Source organism: Oncorhynchus kisutch, linkage group LG20 (genome assembly GCF_002021735.2).
Source record: "Oncorhynchus kisutch isolate 150728-3 linkage group LG20, Okis_V2, whole genome shotgun sequence".
Lineage (NCBI taxonomy): Eukaryota > Metazoa > Chordata > Actinopteri > Salmoniformes > Salmonidae > Oncorhynchus > Oncorhynchus kisutch.
In genome coordinates, this window is record NC_034193.2 from 2143441 (window position 1) to 2165527 (window position 22087).

At 44.0% G+C, this 22087-nt stretch overlaps 1 protein-coding gene across 1 annotated transcript in view; it reads left to right on the forward strand.

Moving 5' to 3' along the window:
• Positions 1-5003: 5003 nt before the first annotated feature.
• The window catches only part of LOC116355544 (extensin-like), a 53019-nt gene continuing 35935 nt past the window's right edge, over positions 5004-22087 (forward strand). The window contains exon 1 of the mRNA XM_031799972.1: positions 5004-5058. Within this exon, the coding sequence (XP_031655832.1) occupies positions 5004-5058 (55 nt within the window). The remainder of the gene's footprint in view (positions 5059-22087) is intronic.

Below are 22087 nucleotides of genomic sequence, written 5' to 3' on the forward strand. Positions count from 1 at the left end.
CCCTCTCTCAATTCAATTCAAATGGGCTTTATTGGCATAGGTAACGTACACTGAGTATACAAAACATTAGGAATACCTGCTCTTACCTTGACAGGCTAAACAGGTGAAAGCTATGATCCCTTATTGATGTCACTTGTTAAATCCACTTCAATCAGTGTAGATGAAGGAGAGGAGACGGGTTAAAGAATCATTTTTGAGCCTTGAGACATTGGGTTGTGTATGTATGCCATTCAGAAGGTGAATTGATTTGTAATAGGTGTTTCCAGTGTGTATCAAGAATGGTCCACCACCCAAAGGACATCCAGCCAACTTTACACAACCGTGGGAAGTATTGGAGTCAACATGGGCATGATGTAGATGGGAAGTGGATGCAAGTAGATTGTATGTTTTATATATTCAATTTAAAAAATATATACAGTGGGGCAAAAAAGTATTTAGTCAGCCACCAATTGTGCAAGATCTCCCACTTAAAAAGATGAGAGAGGCCGGTAATTTTCATCATAGCTACACTTCAACCATGACAGACCAAATGAGAAGAAAAAATCCAGAAAATCACATTGTAGGATTTTTAATGAATTTATTTGCAAATTATGGTGGAAAATAAGTATTTGGTCAATAACAAAAGTTTATCTCAATACTTTGTTATATACCCTTTGTTGGCAATGACAGAGGTCAAACGTTTTCTGTAAGTCTTCACAAGGTTTTCACACACTGTTGCTGGTATTTTGGCCCATTCCTCCATGCAGATCTCCTCAAGAGCAGTGATGTTTTGGGGCTGTTGCTGGGCAACACAGACTTTCAACTCCCTCCAAAGATTTTCTATGGGGTTGAGATCTGGAGACTGGCTAGGCCACTCCAGGACCTTGAAATGCTTCTTACGAAGCCACTCCTTCGTTGCCCGGGCGGTGTGTTTGGGATCATTGTCATGCTGAAAGACCCAGCCACGTTTCATCTTCAATGCCTTTGCTGATGGAAGGAGGTTTTCACTAAAAATCTCACGATACAGTACATGGCCCCATTCATTCTTTCCTTTACACGGATCAGTCGTCCTGGTCCCTTTGCAGAAAAACAGCCCCAAATCATGATGTTTCCACCCCCATGCTTCACAGTAGGTATGGTGTTCTTTGGATGCAACTCAGCATTCTTTGTCCTCCAAACACGACGAGTTGAGTTTTTACCAAAAAGTTATATTTTGGTTTCATCTGACCATATGACATTCTCCCAATCTTCTTCTGGATCATCCAAATGCTCTCTAGCAAACTTCAGACGGGCCTGGACATGTACTGGCTTAAGCAGGGGGACACGTCTGGCACTGCAGGATTTGAGTCCCTCGCGGCGCAGTGTGTTATTGATGGTAGGTTTTGCTACTTTGGTCCCATCTCTCTGCAGGTCCTTCACTAGGTCCCCCCCGTGTGGTTCTGGGATTGTTGCTCACCGTTCTTGTGATCATTTTGACCCCACGGGGTGAGATCTTGCGTGGAGCCCCAGATCGAGGGAGATTATCAGTGGTCTTGTATGTCTTCCATTACCTAATAACTCCTGTGTTCCAATGGCACGTTGTGTTAGCTAATCCAAGTTTATCATTTTAAGAGGCTAATTGATCATTAGAAAACCCTTTTGCAATTATGTTAGCATAGCTGAAAACTGTTGTCCTGATTAAAGAAGCATTAAAACGGGCCTTCTTTAGACTAGTTGAGTAGTTGAGTATTTGGAGCATCAGCGATTACAGGCTCCAAATGGCTACAGGCTTCCTTCTGAAACTCGTCAGTCTATTCTTGTTCTGAGAAATGAAGGCTATTCCATGCGAGAAATTGCCAAGAAACTGAAGATCTCTCACAACGCTGTGTACTACTCCCTTCACAGAACAGTGCAAAGTGGCTCTAACCAGAATAGAAAGAGGAGTGGGAGGCCCCGGTGCATAACTGAGCAAGAGGACAAGTCCATTAGAGTGAGAAACAGATGCCTCACAAGTCCTCAACCGGCAGCTTCATTAATGGCAGCTTCAGTACTAGCAAAATATTTGATACATTCTGTAATTTTGCTCTGAGTCCCAGAGAGAAATGTACACAGATTTGTTGATAAAATCGATTTTTATGTTCAAATGTAGGAACTGGGTTCTACAGTTTGAACCCCTGATGTCTCTGGCTCCATATCCACCCAGCCCGACCATCTAGATGTGTGAAAGTTAGTGTATTAGCTAATGATCCATCATGTATGACATTCCTGGGAGTGTGTAAACTAACATGTTTTATTACCATAGCATGCTCATTTTTGTATGTTCTCTATAGGTATGTACTCGAAAATATATCAATTGACCAATTTGGCACATTTTAGCAGACTAGATACAAAATATTGTCCCGTATTGAAATGCTTCACTGGATCAATCTGAAACTTTGCACACACACTGCTGCCATCTAGTGGCCAAAAATCTACATTGCGTCTAAACTGCAACAATATATTATGGCCTTTCTCTTGCACTTCAAAGATTCATGTTTTTTTTTGGTTTATATTATCTTATATCAGATCAAATGTGCTATATACTCCTACATTAATTTCACTTTTCCTCAAACTTCAAAGTGTTTCCTTTCAAATGATATCAAGAATATGCATATCCTTGCTTCAGGTCCTGAGTGACAGGCAGTTCGATTTGGGTATGTCATTTTAGGCGAAAATTGAAAAAAAGGGTCCAATCCTTTCAAGTATTTTTACGTAAGAACTTTAGACCACTGGGAGTTTACACAATCTTTTTTATGCAAGTAATTTCCTTTCAAATCAGTGAAGGGAAGTGAACAAGTGCACACTTTGGGAAGAAGGAGAGATAATTGACAGACTTCTCTCCGTCCTTGTCTTCAGCCCGCAGTCTCCTCTTCCCCCTTGTCTCCCGTCCACAGTGTTCTCTTCATCCTTGTCTCCTGTCCACAGTCTTCTCTTCCCCCTTGTCTCCCGTCCACAGTCTTCTCTCCCCCTTGTCTCCCATCCGCAGTCTTCTCTCCCCCCTTGTCTCCCGTCCACAGTGTTCTCTTCATCCTTGTCTCCCGTCCACAGTGTTCTCTTCATCCTTGTCTCCCGTCCACAGTGTTCTCTTCATCCTTGTCTCCCGTCCACAGTGTTCTCTTCATCCTTGTCTCCCGTCCACAGTGCTCTCTTCATCCTTGTCTCCCGTCCACAGTGTTCTCTTCATCCTTGTCTCCCGTCCACAGTGTTCTCTTCATCCTTGTCTCCCGTCCACAGTGCTCTCTTCATCCTTGTCTCCCGTCCACAGTGCTCTCTTCATCCTTGTCTCCCGTCCACAGTGTTCTCTTCATCCTTGTCTCCTGTCCACAGTGTTCTCTTCATCCTTGTCTCCCGTCCACAGTGTTCTCTTCATCCTTGTCTCCCGTCCACAGTGTTCTCTTCATCCTTGTCTCCCGTCCACAGTGCTCTCTTCATCCTTGTCTCCCGTCCACAGTGTTCTCTTCATCCTTGTCTCCCGTCCACAGTGCTCTCTTCATCCTTGTCTCCCGTCCACAGTGTTCTCTTCATCCTTGTCTCCCGTCCACAGTGTTCTCTTCATCCTTGTCTCCCGTCCACAGTGCTCTCTTCATCCTTGTCTCTCGTCCACAGTGCTCTCTTCATCCTTGTCTCCCGTCCACAGTGTTCTCTTCATCCTTGTCTCCCGTCCACAGTGTTCTCTTCATCCTTGTCTCCCCTCCACAGTGTTCTCTTCATCCTTGTCTCCCGTCCACAGTGCTCTCTTCATCCTTGACTCCCGTCCACAGTGCTCTCTTCATCCTTGTCTCCCGTCCACAGTGTTCTCTTCATCCTTGTCTCCCGTCCACAGTGTTCTCTACATCCTTGTCTCCCGTCCACAGTGTTCTCTTCATCCTTGTCTCCCGTCCACAGTGTTCTCTTCATCCTTGTCTCCCGTCCACAGTGTTCTCTTCATCCTTGTCTCCCGTCCACAGTGTTCTCTTCATCCTTGTCTCCCGTCCACAGTGTTCTCTTCATCCTTGTCTCCCGTCCACAGTGTTCTCTTCATCCTTGTCTCCCGTCCACAGTGTTCTCTTCATCCTTGTCTCCCGTCCACAGTGTTCTCTTCATCCTTGTCTCCTGTCCACAGTGCTCTCTTCATCCTTGTCTCCCGTCCACAGTGCTCTCTTCATCCTTGTCTCCCACATGACGTGTTGTTTACTCCTGACAGTGAAGAAAGTACATTTGTTACCTAAGTTTATCTTTGTATAGTAAAGTCTGTGTCAACAGTATCATGTTTATTAACACAATAGCCTCATTCGAGTGTGTAGTGCATCCTGGTGGAGCCCTGTGAGTATTTATCTTTGTCTTGTTGTTGTGTAACACCTGTCACCCGGGTAAATAGTCTCTTTAGGGAGTTCTAGTTGGCTCAGGTGTGTGGCTGACAGCCAGGACAGTTGGTAATGCTACATTACAGAGAAAAACAAGCCCACGCCCAAAACAGTGGGTTGTTCTGTGTGGGCTGGGCTGGGCTGCGGCTCGGCCAATATTGTTTACAACAGTGATGTGACCTGAGGTCGGTGGCTGTGTATGCACTGCTAAGCCAGATTTACTCCCCAAAAAACCTTGATGAAGCCCCAGTCCACCATACAACAGATAGCTCCAACAACCAGAGTGACTTAGGCGATCAACTGAAACTGACAAACACATTTCACCAACTGTAAATGCCAATGTCTCCAAAGATACACAAGCGATCGTCTCCGATGGCGGCTCATCAAGGTTTTTTGGGGAGTAAATCTGTCTTAGCAGTGCATATCATCTGACATAAAGACACACTGCTCAACTCAACTCAGCCATAGACCGATGAAGCATCCAAAGTCACAGGTGGCACTAAAATACCAAATATATATGGATGCACCAATGCACCATAAACACACACACACATGCACTTCATAATATTATTGAATACAGATATGGGCCTCGGGGCAGGTAAACTCTGTGGTGCTGAGTGGACAGGGCCTCGGGGCAGGTTAACTCTGTGGTGCTGAATGGACATGGCCTCAGGGGAGGTTAACTCTGTGGTGCTGAGTGGACAGGGCCTCGGGGCAGGTAAACTCTGTGGTGCTGAGTGGACAGGGCCTCGGGGCAGGTTAACTCTGTGGTGCTGAATGGACATGGCCTCAGGGGAGGTTAACTCTGTGGTGCTGAGTGGACAGGGCCTCGGGGCAGGTTAACTCTGTGGTGCTGAGTGGACAGGGCCTCGGGGCAGGTTACCTTGGTGGTGTTGAATGGACATGGCCTCGGGGGGGGGTTAACTCTGTAGTGCTGAATGGACAGGGCCTCAGGCAGGTTAACTCTGTGGTGCTGAGTGAACAGGGCCTCAGGCAGGTTAACTCTGTGGTGCTGAATGGAAAGGGCCTCGGGGGAGGATAAAGCTGTGGTGCTGAGTGGACAGGGCCTCAGGCAGGTTAACTCTGTGGTGCTGAATGGACAGGGCCTCAGGGCAGGTTAAAGCTGTGGTGCCTCTGTCAAGCCAGCTATAATTACTACAGTTTGTGGATAGGCTAGGAGACTGCTTGTGGGCACAGGTCGTTGCACACGCACTGATTATGCTTTACCAGGTTGAAAAGGCTAATAAACAGCTATTCATATGTTCATTCAACACCAGCCTAACCCTCAAATTGCAAAGAAAAATGCATTTAGGCCTACCTTAACTTTGAAATGAAGTCCATTAATCTGCTCTTACATCTTCATCAAACTAATAATTCTGTCTGCTAGAGTTCATGTGGTTCTTAGCGCTTCAGCAAACAAAGAAAATGAGGTCAATAAAAATGACAAAAATCACGAGAGGCATTCTGTCGGTACTCTTTAGACACTGTGGATCTAAATTATGATTTTTCACTGTCCTTGTTTCTATAATGTTGCTGCCTTGATTTTTTTTGTTCACTGTGTCTCTGGATTCACAGACACCCAAATGTCACCTATGTACTATACACTACCAGTCAAGATAATGTACTATACACTACCAGTCAAGATAATGTACTATACACTACCAGTCAAGATAATGTACTATACGGTACCAGTCAAGATAATGTACTATACGGTACCAGTCAAGATAATGTACTATACGGTACCAGTCAAGATAATGTACTATACGGTACCAGTCAAGATAATGTACTATACGGTACCAGTCAAGATAATGTACTATACACTACCAGTCAAGATAATGTACTATACACTACCAGTCAAGATAATGTACTATACACTACCAGTCAAGATAATGTACTATACACTACCAGTCAAGATAATGTACTATACACTACCAGTCAAGATAATGTACTATACAATACCAGTCAAGATAATGTACTATACAGTACCAGTCAAGATAATGTAATAATAATGAACCGTTAATGTTGAGATGTGTATGTTACTTAAACTCTGTGAAGCATTTATTTGGCCTGCAATCTGAGGTCATTGACTGTACGTTTGTTCATGTGTAACTCTGTGTTGTTGTTTTGGTCGCACTGCTTTGCTTGATCTTGGCCAGGTCGCAGTTGTAAATGAGAAGGTGAAATTATTTCATAGTTTGAGGTCTTCACTATTATTCCACAATTTAGAAAACAGTACAAATAAAGAAATAAATCACTTAAACTCTAAATATTTGTGTTTATATATATATATATTTTAACTTATATTTAACAGCTTTCTTGTGTAGGCACAAAACTACCTCCATTCTTCATTTTCATTTGTATTTTTTACCTTCAGACGACACTTGTAGCCCAAACGGTTTGTACAAACAGAAGTTGGTACATCGATGGTACCGACTGCAGACGAGTCCCGTGGGGGTTGTAGCGCAAAACGGAGACCACCATCGTGGTCTTTCCATATTAGTTTGTTGGTCAAACCGTACAGCCGTTTAAGTGAGAAGATGTCTCATGGTTCGTAAACACGGCTGTAGCTCGGCCACCTTCCACCGCAGATGCGGAAGGCCGAAATAGGCGGATAAAGTGTATTGACACACAACTCATGCAAAAAACAGATATCTCTCTATCTCTATATCTCTTAGCTTAAACTGACAGATTGCGATGGGGATTTTATTATTGTGTTACTTATATTGACACACCGAATATATTTCATGTGTTATTATTTTTTATAGTTTTCTCTCTGCATTGTTGGGCTCGTAAGTTAGCATTTCACTGTTAGTCTACACCTGTCTACAAAGCATGTGACAAATTGATTGATTGATTGATTAAGCCTGTTGAATTGATTCACTTCAGGTCTCTGACCCTGTCTCAGTCAACTCCTCCCTCCCTCCTTCCCATTCTCTCTCTCTGTCTCGCTCTCTCGCTCTCTCTCTATTTTCTCCATCTTTCTGTTATGCTTACAAATCCTCTGTGCATATACTATATTTAGTTGATGTTCATAATCTTAGCTTTTATTATTTCTTATTGTTGTGGTCAAGAAGGAACCTGCATTTAGTTGGAAGACGTGTTCGTATCCCGTACATATGACTAATAGCATTTGAAACTTGAAACAAGTACAGACAGATCGAGAGAGAGAGAATGGGAAGGAGGGAGGGAGGAGTTGTAAGTAAGTCAGGGTCAGAGAGCAAAAGTGAATCAATTTGTCACATGCTTTGTAGACAACAGGCTCAGTGAGCACAGCCTTGCCTTTGAGAAGGGTAGACAGGAAAACCTGGCTCCATGTAGAGGAAAGGCTGTGCAACCACTGAACCACAGCAGAACCCGAGACAGAGCTGCATTTCCTGACAAAATGAAACAAATACAAATACATTTTAGATATCCATCTTCCCAATATTTGGAACCAATGAATGATCACCTGAATCCACAAAAGTGGAGACAAATTTGACCCCAAAAGGCTACCGTGGGATATGCATCAACAGCAACCTTGGGATAATCCTCTGCATTATCATTAACAGAAGACTCGTACATTTCCTCAGTGAAAATCAAATCAAATCAAATTTATTTATAAAGCCCTTTTTACATCAGCTGATATCTCAAAGTGCTGTACAAAAAAACAAATGTGCAAAAAACAACGTACTGAGTAAATGTCAAATTGGCTTTATACCAAATTATTGTACGACAGACCACGTATTCACCCTGCACACCCTAATTGACAAATATACCAAAACAAAGGCAAAGTCTTCTCATGCTTCATTGATTTCCATTTTTTTATAGAAAGTGGTGTTGGGGGAAAAACATACAATATTATAAAATCCATGAACACAAACAACAAGTGTGCGGTAGAAATGGCTAAAAAAACAAACACATGTCTTTCCACAGGGCCGTGGGGTGAGACAGGGATGCAACTTATGCTCCACCCTCTTCAACATATATATCAACAAATTGGTGAGGGCACTGGAACAGCCTTCAGCCCCCATCCTCACCCTACTAAACTCTGAAGTTCAATGTCTACTGTTTGCTGATAATCTGTTGCTTCTGTCCCCAACCAAGCAGAGCCAACAGCAGAACTTAAATATTCTGCACAGATTCTGTCAGAACTGGGCCCTGACAGTAAATCTCAGTAAGTCAAAAATAACGGCCTTCCAAGAAAGGTCCTGTTGCCAGGACGACAAATACAAATTCCATCTAGACACCATTGCCATAGAGCACACAAAAAAAAATGAACTTCCACAAAGCTTTGAACGATCTGAGAGACAAGGCAAGAAGGGCCTTCTATGCCATCCAAAGGAACATCAAATTCAACATACCAATTAGGTAAAATACTGAGCTATCTATACAACATACACAATACTGATCCTACTGATCCAGTTACAGAACCTATTGCCCTTTATGGATCCCAAAAGGTTTCCATACGCACATAAACAATTGTTTACAACCCTGTTAGTGAGCATTTATCCTTTGACAAGACAATTCATCCACCTGACAGGTGTTGCATATCAATAAACTGATTAAACAGCATGATCATTACACAGGTGCACCTTGTGCCTGGTATAATTTTGTCACATAACACAATGCCACAGATGTCTCAAGTTTTGAGGGTGCATGCAATTGGACTGCTGACTGCAGGAATGTCAATCAGAGCTGTTGCCAGAGAATTGAATGTTCATTTTTCTACCATAAGCCGCCTCCAACATCGTTGTAGAGAATTTGTCAGTACTCCGAACCGACCTCAGAACCACAGGCCGCGTGTAGCCACGCCAGCCCATGAACTACACATTCAACTTCTTCAAATGCGGGACTGTCTGAGAGCAGCCACCCGGACAGCTCATGAAACTGAGGAGTATTTCTGTTTGTAATATATAAATAATAAATTCTGATTGGCTGTGCCTTCCTCCCCAGTTGGTGGGCCTGGCTCCAAAGTGGGTGGGCCTATGACCTCCAGGCCCAACCCACCCCTGCCCAGTCATGTGAGATTAAGGCCTAATTTATTTATTTGAATTGACTGTTTTTCATAAATGAACTGTAAAAATCATTGAAATTGTTGCATGTTGCGTTTATATTTTAGTTCCGAATATTTTAACAGAAAAGAGGTGTTGTTTGTAGCCTGCCGAACATCACCCTGAATCTTACCAAACATCAGCCTGGAGCCTGTCGAACATCACCCTGTAGATTGTTGAAATCACCCTGTAGCCTGTCGAACATCACCCTGTAGATTGTTGAAATCACCCTGGAGCCTGTCGAACATCACCCTGTAGATTGTTGAAATCACCCTGGAGCCTGTCGAACATCACCCTGTAGCCTGCGTGCCTCTGATATCACCCTGTAGCCTGCATGCCTCTGACATCACCCTGTAGGCTGCATGCCTCTGACATCACCCTGTAGGCTGCATGCCTCTGACATCACCCTGTAGGCTGCATGCCTCTGACATCACCCTGTAGGCTGCATGCCTCTGACATCACCCTGTAGGTTGCATGCCTCTGACATCACCCTGTAGGCTGCATGCCTCTGACATCACCCTGTAGGCTGCATGCCTCTGACATCACCCTGTAGGCTGCATGCCTCTGACATCACCCTGTAGGCTGCATGCCTCTGACATCACCCTGTAGGCTGCATGCCTCTGACATCACCCTGTAGGCTGCATGCCTCTGACATCACCCTGTAGGCTGCATGCCTCTGACATCACCCTGTAGGCTGCATGCCTCTGACATCACCCTGTAGGCTGCATGCCTTGAAAATCACATCTTTCATTTCTGTAGGCTGCATGCCTCTGACATCACCCTGTAGGCTGCATGCCTCTGACATCACCCTGTAGGCTGCATGCCTTGAAAATCACGTCTTTCATTTCTGTAGGCTGCATGCCTCTGACATCACCCTGTAGGCTGCATGCCTCTGACATCACCCTGTAGGCTGCATGCCTTGAAAATCACGTCTTTCATTTCTGTAGGCTGCATGCCTTGAAAATCACGTCTTTCATTTCTGTAGGCTGCATGCCTTGAAAATCACGTCTTTCATTTCTGTAGGCTGCATGCCTTGAAAATCACGTCTTTCATTTCTGTAGGCTGCATGCCTTGAAAATCACGTCTTTCATTTCTGTAGGCTGCATGCCTTGAAAATCACGTCTTTCATTTCTGTAGGCTGCATGCCTTGAAAATCACGTCTTTCATTTCTGTAGGCTGCATGCCTTGAAAATCACGTCTTTCATTTCTGTAGGCTGCATGCCTTGAAAATCACGTCTTTCATTTCTGTAGGCTGCATGCCTTGAAAATCACGTCTTTCATTTCTGTAGGCTGCATGCCTTGAAAATCACGTCTTTCATTTCTGTAGGCTGCATGCCTTGAAAATCACGTCTTTCATTTCTGTAGGCTGCATGCCTTGAAAATCACGTCTTTCATTTCTGTAGGCTGCATGCCTTGAAAATCACGTCTTTCATTTCTGTAGGCTGCATGCCTTGAAAATCACGTCTTTCATTTCTGTAGGCTGCATGCCTTGAAAATCACGTCTTTCATTTCTGTAGGCTGCATGCCTTGAAAATCACGTCTTTCATTTCTGTAGGCTGCATGCCTTGAAAATCACGTCTTTCATTTCTGTAGGCTGCATGACTTGAAAATCACGTCTTTCATTTCTGTAGGCTGCATGCCTTGAAAATCACGTCTTTCATTTCTGTAGGCTGCATGCCTTGAAAATCACGTCTTTCATTTCTGTAGGCTGCATGCCTTGAAAATCACGTCTTTCATTTCTGTAGGCTGCATGCCTTGAAAATCACGTCTTTCATTTCTGTAGGCTATAGGTTGCTTGCATGAGATTAACTGTTTTGCTCTGTCTGTTTTAAAGTGAAAAGGATATTGAAAAAGTTATTATTGAATAAAGGTGAAATACCAGGACACCATTGGGGTCACACTGCTACCTTCCAGGACCCCTCTTTCTGCCCTCCAGGACACCATTGGGGTCAGACCTCCTGCCCTGCAGGACACCAATGGGTTACACTGCTACCAACAAGTGCTCAGCATATGTGGGAACTGTCACGCCCTGGCCTTAGTATTCTGTGTTTTCTTTATTATGTTGGTTAGGCCAGGGTGTGACATGGGTGATTATGTGTTTGTCTTGTCTAGGGGTTTTGTAGATTAATGGGGTTGTGTTCAGTGTAGTATTCTAGGTAAGTTTATGGTTGCCTAGAGTGGTCCTCAATCAGAAGCAGGTGTTTATCGTTGTCTCTGATTGGGAACCATATTTAGGCAGCCATATTCTTTGAGTATTTCGTGGGTGATTGTTCCTGTCTCTGTGTTTTGCACCAGTTAGGACTGTTTCAGTTTTTCCACATTTTCTTATTTTGTATATGTATATTGTTCACGTTATCATCTTTATTAAAGAGGTTCAACCATAACCACGCTGCATTTTTGTCCTCCTTTCCTTCCCAGGATGAAAACCGTAACAGGAACTCCTTCAAGATGGTTGGAAAAGCATTCCAGGTGAAGCTGGTTGAGGGAATGCCAAGAGTGTTTAAAGCCTAGATGTGGATTAATTACAAGGAATAGCCTGCACTCAGAAACGTGACACAAGTCTGTCATTGAAAAATCAGCACACACCTCGCAACCTTTATCTAACATTTCATTTATTTATTTGTATTTAAACTTTATTTTTAAACAGGCAATTACATTGAGATAAAAATATATATTTTACAAGAGAACCCTGTACACATTACAATAAAACAGAATATTAAAACAACATACACATGTGAATAAAACAATATAATTCAGCACAATAAAAGAATTAACATTTAATAAAAGCACATTACATTCAACTACATAGAGGTCCTCAATCAATAATGTAAACTTCCTGAGTGACACCAGCACATCTAACTCGGCAGATTGTTCCCCAAATTAGGGGAAAATTAGGGGCAAATCTGTAGAGACTGGAGGGGATCTCTAGTGTTATCCATTCCTGTGAATGGGTTTGGTAATTTATGATTCTTATCTTAATTAATGTAGTTACATATAGAGGGAGGTTATGTAAGGTCGCTTTGTAAAGGCATAAAAGAGAATCTCTTCTTACAGACTGAGAGGTCCATCCCATATTTTTGTACAGACTACAATGATGAGTCCTAAAATTGTCCCCTGTGATAGGCCTTGGCTATTGATGGATTCAAGACAAGGTTGTTTTTTTTTAAATCTCAGATTCTCAGTTTGTAAGTGTCAAAGTAGCCTGCCACTTCGATCACTTGTGCGGGTATTAAAACATATTCTGCCAAAATCTCCAGTTATTTAAAATGACATAAAACTGCATGAAATGCATTTATAAAAGGCCACATTTCGCCAGGAACCCTAGCAACAACAACAACTAATGAACCTAGGCAACAACAAAAAATGTCGCTATGTGGGCAACTTCTGTAAGTGCCTCTACTCTGCATCTCTATGCTCTATCACTGCAAATGCAATGATATCCATGCAATGATTTATTATAAAGGTGACTTTTGATACCTCATAACTCCCCATGTCACCCCCCTCTTGGCTCACTACAAATCAAGCATTGCCCTCCTCCTCCCCTTCGAAGCATAGCTTACTGATGTTACAGTCATTCAGAAGATAAGTAGAGAAGATAAGTAGAGAAGACAAGCAGAGAAGATAAGTAGAGAAGAATGAATAAATGTTTTCAATGCTAGTTAAGGACACTATAGTTATCACCTTTGATATTAGATTTATTATTTAAGTTTTTAATTCTGGTGCCGCCGCTCTGCACACACAAGCTTGTTAGCTAGCTAGCTTCTCTGGTCCGACGTTAAGCGAACTCTGAAGGTTAAGCGTTAAGGTCAAAGACATTCAAAGTTCCTCCATAGAAGAGGAATTCTGTGAGTCTAATCCATCACAAGATGCCAAGGGCTTCAAATCCTCCTCCAGCTGCATCTTACGTCCTACACTTTCCATCACGCATGTTAACCACTCACTCAGCTATAGCTTTCCCGCTCAATAGCACGCTGCTCTTATCCGCGCTGCATGATTGGTGTAATTTAACGTTGAGCTAAATGTAAAAAAATTTGTTAATAATATTTTAATAATATAATAATATTCAGAGGTTTTAAAACAAACAGAAAGGAACAATATAAACCGATACTTTTTTTGTTTCAAACCGTTTCAGAACTTTATTTTGCTGGTTGGAACCAAAAAATATGGTAAACTAAACGATTGGACAATTATTTTGGTTCCAATCCCCGGTGCCTTTCTCCCTGTCTGGATTGAACCCCTGGTACCTTTCTGTCTGTCTGAAACAAAATTTCCATGAAGACAATTTTCATCAAAACATATAGATTCAATGGTTGTAAAGATGGGGAGAGTTCTAGCCATAATAAAGAGATGCTCTGCTTTTAACACCACACTCCAAAAAGCAAGTTCTACAGGCTCTAGTTTTGTCTTATCTTGATTACTGTCCAGTCGTGTGATCCAGTGCTGCAAGGAAAGACCTAGTTAAGATGCAGCTGGCCCAGAACAGAGAGGCACGTCTTGCTCTTCTTCATTGTAATCAGAGGGCTGATATAAATAATATGCAGTCAGTCTCTCTTGGCTAAGAGTTGAGGACAGACTGACTGCATCACTTCTTATTTTTATAAGAAACATTAATGTGTTGAAAATCCCAAATTGTTTGCATAGTCAATTTACACACAGCTCTGACACACACACTTATCCCACCAGACATGCCACCGGGGGTCTTTTCATAGTCCCCAAATTTAGAACAAATTTAGAACAAATTCAAGAGAGCATACAGTATTATATAGAGCACTTATTGCATGGAATTTCCTTCCATCTCATATTGCTCAAATTAACAAAAAACCTGGTTTCAAAGAACAGATTAAGCAACACTTCACGGCACAACGCCTCTCCCCTATTTGACCTCAACAGTTTTTTGTATACATTGATATGTAGGCTACGTGTGCCTTTTAAATAAATGTATGTAGTCCTGCCCTTGAGCTGTTCTTGTCTAATGATGTTCTGTATTATGTAATTCTGTATTATGATTCATGTTTTGTGTGGGCCCCAGGAAGTGTAGCTGCTGCTTTTGCAACAGCTAATGGGGATCCTAACAAAATACCAAATACCAAACACACAGGGCCATAAAGTGCAATGGAATGTAGGCAAAGTTCAAGACCCAGATTGGTCAATATTTTTCTCTCTGTCTGGTATGATAATTATATATGTACTGTATGTGATGGCAGAAAGTTGTGTTTCATGTTACATTCCATTGATGATATTCTGAAAACATTTGTTGCAGCCTTCAACTCAGTTCAGTATGTTATGGAGTCGGAAAGATATTATGAAGAATAGCAGATATCCAGAAAACCTTTCTCTCTCCAGATAATATCAGAGGGTCATAAGTTAGAGCAACACTGAACCATGCATTAGAGCACCAGCTGTTCTGGACGACTGTGTGATCTCGCTCTCCGTAGCCGATGTGAGTAAGACCTTTAAACAGGTTAACATCCACAAGGCCTCAGGGCCAAACAGATTACCAGGACGTGTACTCCGAGCATGCGCTGACCAACTGGCAAGTGTCTTCACTGACATTTTCAACCCCTCCCTGACCCAGTCTGTAATACCAAATTCTGAATAACTGCACAGCTATTTATAGCCTACTTCACTATGGAAAAGGGGTCACAGTGCATGTCATGTTGATATGATTTTCAATCTGCTTCCATATGTTTTGTCATAATGAAAAATAATCCATTTTTAGCTGTATTTGCAATCTCCTTATTCAAATTTATCTCTCATCAACAATAGTACTTTTGTATTTGCAATTTGTAAATTACAGTGCATGTTACTCTATTTGTTCGTGGTTTCCTCGTGCTTAAAGGTAGTGGAATTATGAGGGAATGAAGTCAAGGTCAGAATATGGTGTATTTGTAAAAAAAAGAAAAGAGAAAAGAGAAAAGTGCATTAAATGGAAATCATGTTCCATTTACGAGTGCTTAACTTGGGTCAGAATCGGTCACATACCATCCCAACAGATCCACAGATGACGCAATTTCTATTGAACTCCACACTGCCCTCTCCCACCTGGACAAGAGGAACACCTATGTAAGAATGCTGTTCATCGACTACAGCTCAGTGTTCAACATTATAGTCCCCTCCAAGCTCATCACCCAGCTAACGACCCTGGGACTGAACACCTCCCTCTGCAACTAGTGGTAAGGGTAGGCAACAACACATCTGCCACACTGATCCTCAACACGGGGGCCCCTCAGGGGTGTGTGCTTAGTCCCCTCCTATACTATACTCCCTGTTCACTCACAATTGCGTGGCCATGCACAACTCCAACACTATCATCAAGTTTGCTGCCGACACGACGATGGTAGGCCTGATCACCAATAATGATGAGACAGCCTATATGGAGGAGACCTGGGAGTGTGGTGCCAGGACAATAACCTCTCCCTCAACGTCGGCAAGACAAAGCAGCTGATCAGGAAAAGGAAGGCCGAACATGCCCCTAGTCCACCTCGACGGCGCTATAGTGGAGGGGTCAAGTTACTGGACTCTACCCACACACTAAAGCCTACCCATACTGGACTCTACCACACACTGGACTCTACCCACACACTGGACTCTACCCACACACTAAACTCTACCCACACACTGGACTCTACCCACACACTGGACTCTACCCCACACACTGGACTCTACCTACACACTAAACTCTACCCACACACTGGACTCTACCCATACTGGACTCTACCCAAACACTAAACTCTACCCGTACTGGACTCTACCCACACACTGGACTCTACCCATACTGGACTCTACCCACACACTGGACTCTACCCACACACTGGACACTACCCACACACTGGCCTCTACCCATACAGGACTCTACCCACACACTGGACTCTACCCATACTGGACTCTACCCACACACTGGACTCTACCCACATACTAAACTCTACCCACACACTGGACTCTACCCCACACACTGGACTCTACCCACACACTAAACTCTACCCACACACTGGACTCTACCCATACTGGACTCTACCCACACACTAAACTCTACCCGTACTGGACTCTACCCACACACTGGACTCTACCCATACTGGACTCTACCCACACACTGGACTCTACCCACACACTGGACACTACCCACACACTGGACTCTACCCATACAGGACTCTACCCACACACTAAACTCTACCCGTACTGGACTCTACCCACACACTAAATCCTACCCATACTGGACTCTACCCACACACTGGACTCTACCCCACACACTGGACTCTACCCACACACTAAACTCTACCCACACACTGGACTCTACCCATACTGGACTCTACCCACACACTAAACTCTACCCGTACTGGACTCTACCCACACACTGGACTCTACCCATACTGGACTCTACCCACACACTGGACTCTACCCACACACTGGACACTACCCACACACTGGCCTCTACCCATACAGGACTCTACCCACACACTGGACTCTACCCATACTGGACTCTACCCATACAGGACTCTACCCACACACTGGACTCTACCCATACTGGACTCTACCCACACACTGGACTCTACCCACATACTAAACTCTACCCACACACTGGACTCTACCCACACACTGGACACTACCCACACACTGGACTCTACCCATACTGGACTCTACCCACACACTGGACTCTACCCACACACTGGACACTACCCACACACTGGACTCTACCCATACAGGACTCTACCCACACACTAAACTCTACCCGTACTGGACTCTACCCACACACTAAATCCTACCCATACTGGACTCTACCCACACACTGGACTCTACCCATACTGGACTCTACCCATACTGGACTCTACCCACACACTGGACTCTACCCAACACACTGGACTCTACCCATACTGGACTCTACCCACACACTGGACTCTACCCACACACTGGACACTACCCACACACTGGCCTCTACCCATACAGGACTCTACCCACACACTGGACTCTACCCATACTGGACTCTACCCACACACTGGACTCTACCCACATACTAAACTCTACCCACACACTGGACTCTACCCCACACACTGGACTCTACCCACACACTAAACTCTACCCACACACTGGACTCTACCCATACTGGACTCTACCCACACACTAAACTCTACCCGTACTGGACTCTACCCACACACTGGACTCTACCCATACTGGACTCTACCCACACACTGGACTCTACCCACACACTGGACACTACCCACACACTGGACTCTACCCATACAGGACTCTACCCACACACTAAACTCTACCCGTACTGGACTCTACCCACACACTAAATCCTACCCATACTGGACTCTACCCACACACTGGACTCTACCCCACACACTGGACTCTACCCACACACTAAACTCTACCCACACACTGGACTCTACCCATACTGGACTCTACCCACACACTAAACTCTACCCGTACTGGACTCTACCCACACACTGGACTCTACCCATACTGGACTCTACCCACACACTGGACTCTACCCACACACTGGACACTACCCACACACTGGCCTCTACCCATACAGGACTCTACCCACACACTGGACTCTACCCATACTGGACTCTACCCATACAGGACTCTACCCACACACTGGACTCTACCCATACTGGACTCTACCCCACACTGGACTCTACCCACATACTAAACTCTACCCACACACTGGACTCTACCCCACACACTGGACTCTACCCACACACTAAACTCTACCCACACACTGGACTCTACCCACACACTGGACACTACCCACACACTGGACTCTACCCATACTGGACTCTACCCACACACTGGACTCTACCCACACACTGGACACTACCCACACACTGGACTCTACCCATACAGGACTCCACCCACACACTAAACTCTACCCGTACTGGACTCTACCCACACACTAAATCCTACCCATACTGGACTCTACCCACACACTGGACTCTACCCATACTGGACTCTACCCATACTGGACTCTACCCACACACTGGACTCTACCCAACACACTGGACTCTACCCATACTGGACTCTACCCACACACTGGACTCTACCCAACACACTGGACTCTACCCATACTGGACTCTACCCACACACTGGACTCTACCCATACTGGACTCTACCCACACACTCACACATACAGTACTTGCACATACACCCAAACACACACATAACTTGCATACAAACACACTCACATACACACACGCACGCACACACACACACACACACACACACACACACACACACACACACACACACACACACACACACACACACACACACACACACACACACACACACACACACAAACACACACACACACACACACACACACACACACCACACACACACACACTTCCTGTATATAGCCATGATATTTTCTTCTCCCTGTATATAGCCATGTTATTTTCTACTTCCTGTATATAGCCATGTTATTTTCTACTTCCTGTATGTAGCCATGTTATTTTCTACTTCTTGTATAAAGCCATTTTATTACTACTTCCTGTATATAGCCATGTTATTTTCTACTCCCTGTATAGCCATGTTATTTTCTACTTCCTGTATATAGCCATGTTATTTTCTACTTCCTGTATATAGCCATGTTATTTTCTACTTCCTGTATATAGCCATTTTATTACTACTTCCTGTATATAGCCATGTTATTTTCTACTTCCTGTATAAAGCCATGTTATTTTCTACTTCCTGTATATAGCCATTTTATTACTACTTCCTGTATATAGCCATGTAATTTTCTACTTCCTGTATATAGCCATGTTATTTTCTACTTCCTGTATATAGCCATGTTATTTTCTACTCTCTGTATATAACCATGTTATTTTCTACTTCCTGTATATAGCCATGTTGTTTTCTACTTCCTGTATATAACCATGTTATTACTACTCATTATTGTTATTTGTTATTCACTGTGCATTTATTCCTTGTGTCACTATTTAAAAAAAGTACATATATCTTTATCTTTAACTCTGCATTGTTGGAAAAGAGACCAATAAGTAAACATTTCACTGTTAGTCTTCAACTGTTGTTTGTGAAACATGTGACAAATAACATGTGATTTGATTTGATTCAGCCTGAGAAAACAAGGAACAGCGAAGGTCACTGGAGCATAATTGGCACGTTCGTCGTGACAAAGACCAAGGACCAAGGCGCAGCGTGCGTAAAGTTCCACATTATTTTAATAAACTGAAACTCACCAACAACAAAACAATATAGCACAAACGAAACATGAAGCTACTGGTGTGCACTCAGGCAACTCAATGTAGACAAGATCCCACAAACACAAATGAGGGAAATTGCTACTTAAATATGATCCCCAATCAGAGACAACGATAAACAGCCGTCTCTGATTGGGAACCATATCAGGCCAACATAGACATACAAAAACCTTAGACATACAAAAACTAGAGTACCCACCCTAGTCACACCCTGACCTAACCAAAATATATAGAAAAACAGAGATATCTAAGGTCAGGGCATGACAATAACACACAATGTCACCATGACTACCTTTAATGATTATTTATCCCTGATTTTACCAAGTCAGATGACTGAGAAAACATTCTCACTTACAGCAATGACCTAGGGAATAGCTACAGGGGAGAGGAGGGGGGATGAATAAGCCAATTGGAAGGTGGGATTGATTTGTTGGCTGTGATGGTATGAGGGCCAGATTGGGAATTTAGCCAGGACACCCCTACTCTTACAATAAGTGCCATGAGATCTTTAATGACCTCAGAGAGTCAGAACACCTATTAAACATCCCATCCAAAAGACAACAACCTACACAGTGCAATGTCCCCAATCACTGACCTGGGGCATTGGGATACCTACCTCACTAGAGCTTTAATCTGAAACCTTTCATCTTAACGCCCTATGTAAATCATCAGTGTGTCTGTCTCACTCTGACAGCGAGACCTGGACCGTGTGTGTGTTTGTGTCCAGGCCCGACCAGCTATGACGTAGGCCTCAGTGTAACAGAGAGCCCTGTGGACAGACAGCATCCTCCCTCAGCCTATCACTTGCCTCAAAGCACTTCTTGTCGTCATGTGTCTGTCATCCTCCAGCAGAACCCAATACCTAATCAAAGGACAGGGAGAGAAAAGGAAAAGAGAGGACGAGAGGAGAGGAGAGGAGAGGAGAGGAGAGGAGAGGAGAGGAGAGGAGAGGAGAGGAGAGGAGAGGAGAGGAGAGGAGAGGAGAGGAGAGGAGAGGAGAGGAGAGGAGAGGAGAGGAGAGGAGAGGAGAGGAGAGGAGAGGAGAGGAGGCAACTGAAAGGGTGATAGAGAGAGTGAGATTAGCCAGTTCAGAGAAAAGACGAGAGACAACATGCCTCTTTCTCTGATGGGGGTGGGAGGGTGAGGGAGCAGGTCTAGCCGGGGTATCTGTGTATCTGCCTTCCAACAGCGTGATATGAAAGGTTACCATGGCAACGTCCTGGTTCCCTGGAACTGAAATAAACAACCCTGTCCAACCTGATCTGATCTGAGAAACACAGCCTTCAGTTGAGCCCCAGTGGATAGTCCCAGTGAGCCCTAGGAGGGAGAGGGACTGCTGTCATTAAAACCCAATGCCAACCATTACTGGGTTGGGGGAAGAAGCTGTAGGTTACAGGCAATACAACCAGGTTACAGGTAAGATGTAACCTAGACAATCCTTTCAGTAGCACACACAGCCAGTCTTTGTTAGATGGGTGATGTCATACCCAGTCTTTGTTAGATGAGTGATGTCACAGCCAGTCTTTGTTAGATGGGTGATCTCACGGCCAGCCTTTGTAAGATTGGTGATGTCACAGCCAGTCTTTGTTAGATGAGTGATGTCACAGCCAGTCTTTGTTAGATGGGTGATGTCATACCCAGTCTTTGTTAGATGAGTGATGTCACAGCCAGTCTTTGTTAGATGGGTGATCTCACGGCCAACCTTTGTTAGATTGGTGATGTTACAGCCAGTCTTTCCTTGATGGGTGATGTTACGGCCAGCCTTTGTTAGATTGGTGATGTCACAGCCAGTCTTTGTTAGATGGGTGATGTCGTACCCAGTCTTTGTTAGATGGGTGATGTCATAGCCATCTTCGTTGGATGGGGGATGTCACAGCCAGCTTTAGTTAGATGGGTGATGTCATGGCCAGTCTTTGTTAGATGGGTGATGTCACGGCAAGTCTTTGATAGATGGGTGATGTCACAGCTGGTCATTGTTACATGGGTGATGTCACAGCCAGTCTTCGTTGGATGGGTGATACCACAGCCAGCTTTTGTTAGGTGGGTGATGTCACGGCCAGTCTTTATTAGATGGGTGATGTCACAACTAGTCATTGTTACATGGGTGATGTCACAGCCAGCCTTCGTTGGATGGGTGATGTCACAGGCAATCTTTTGTTAGATGGGTGATGTCATGGCCAGTCTTTGTTAGATGGGTGATGTCACAGCTAGTCATTGTTACATGGGTGATGTCACAGCCAGTCTTCGTTGGATGGGTGATGTCACAGCCAGCTTTTGTTAGGTGGGTGATGTCACGGCCAGTCTTTGTTAGATTGGTGATGTCACAGCCAGTCTTTGTTAGATGGGTGATGTCACAGCAAGCTTTTGTTAGATGGGTGATGTCACGGCCAGTCTTTGTTAGATGGGTGATGTCACGGCAAGTCTTTGTTAGATGGGTGAGGTCACAGCCAGTCTTTGTTAGATGGGTGATGTCACAGACAGTTTTCGTTAGTTC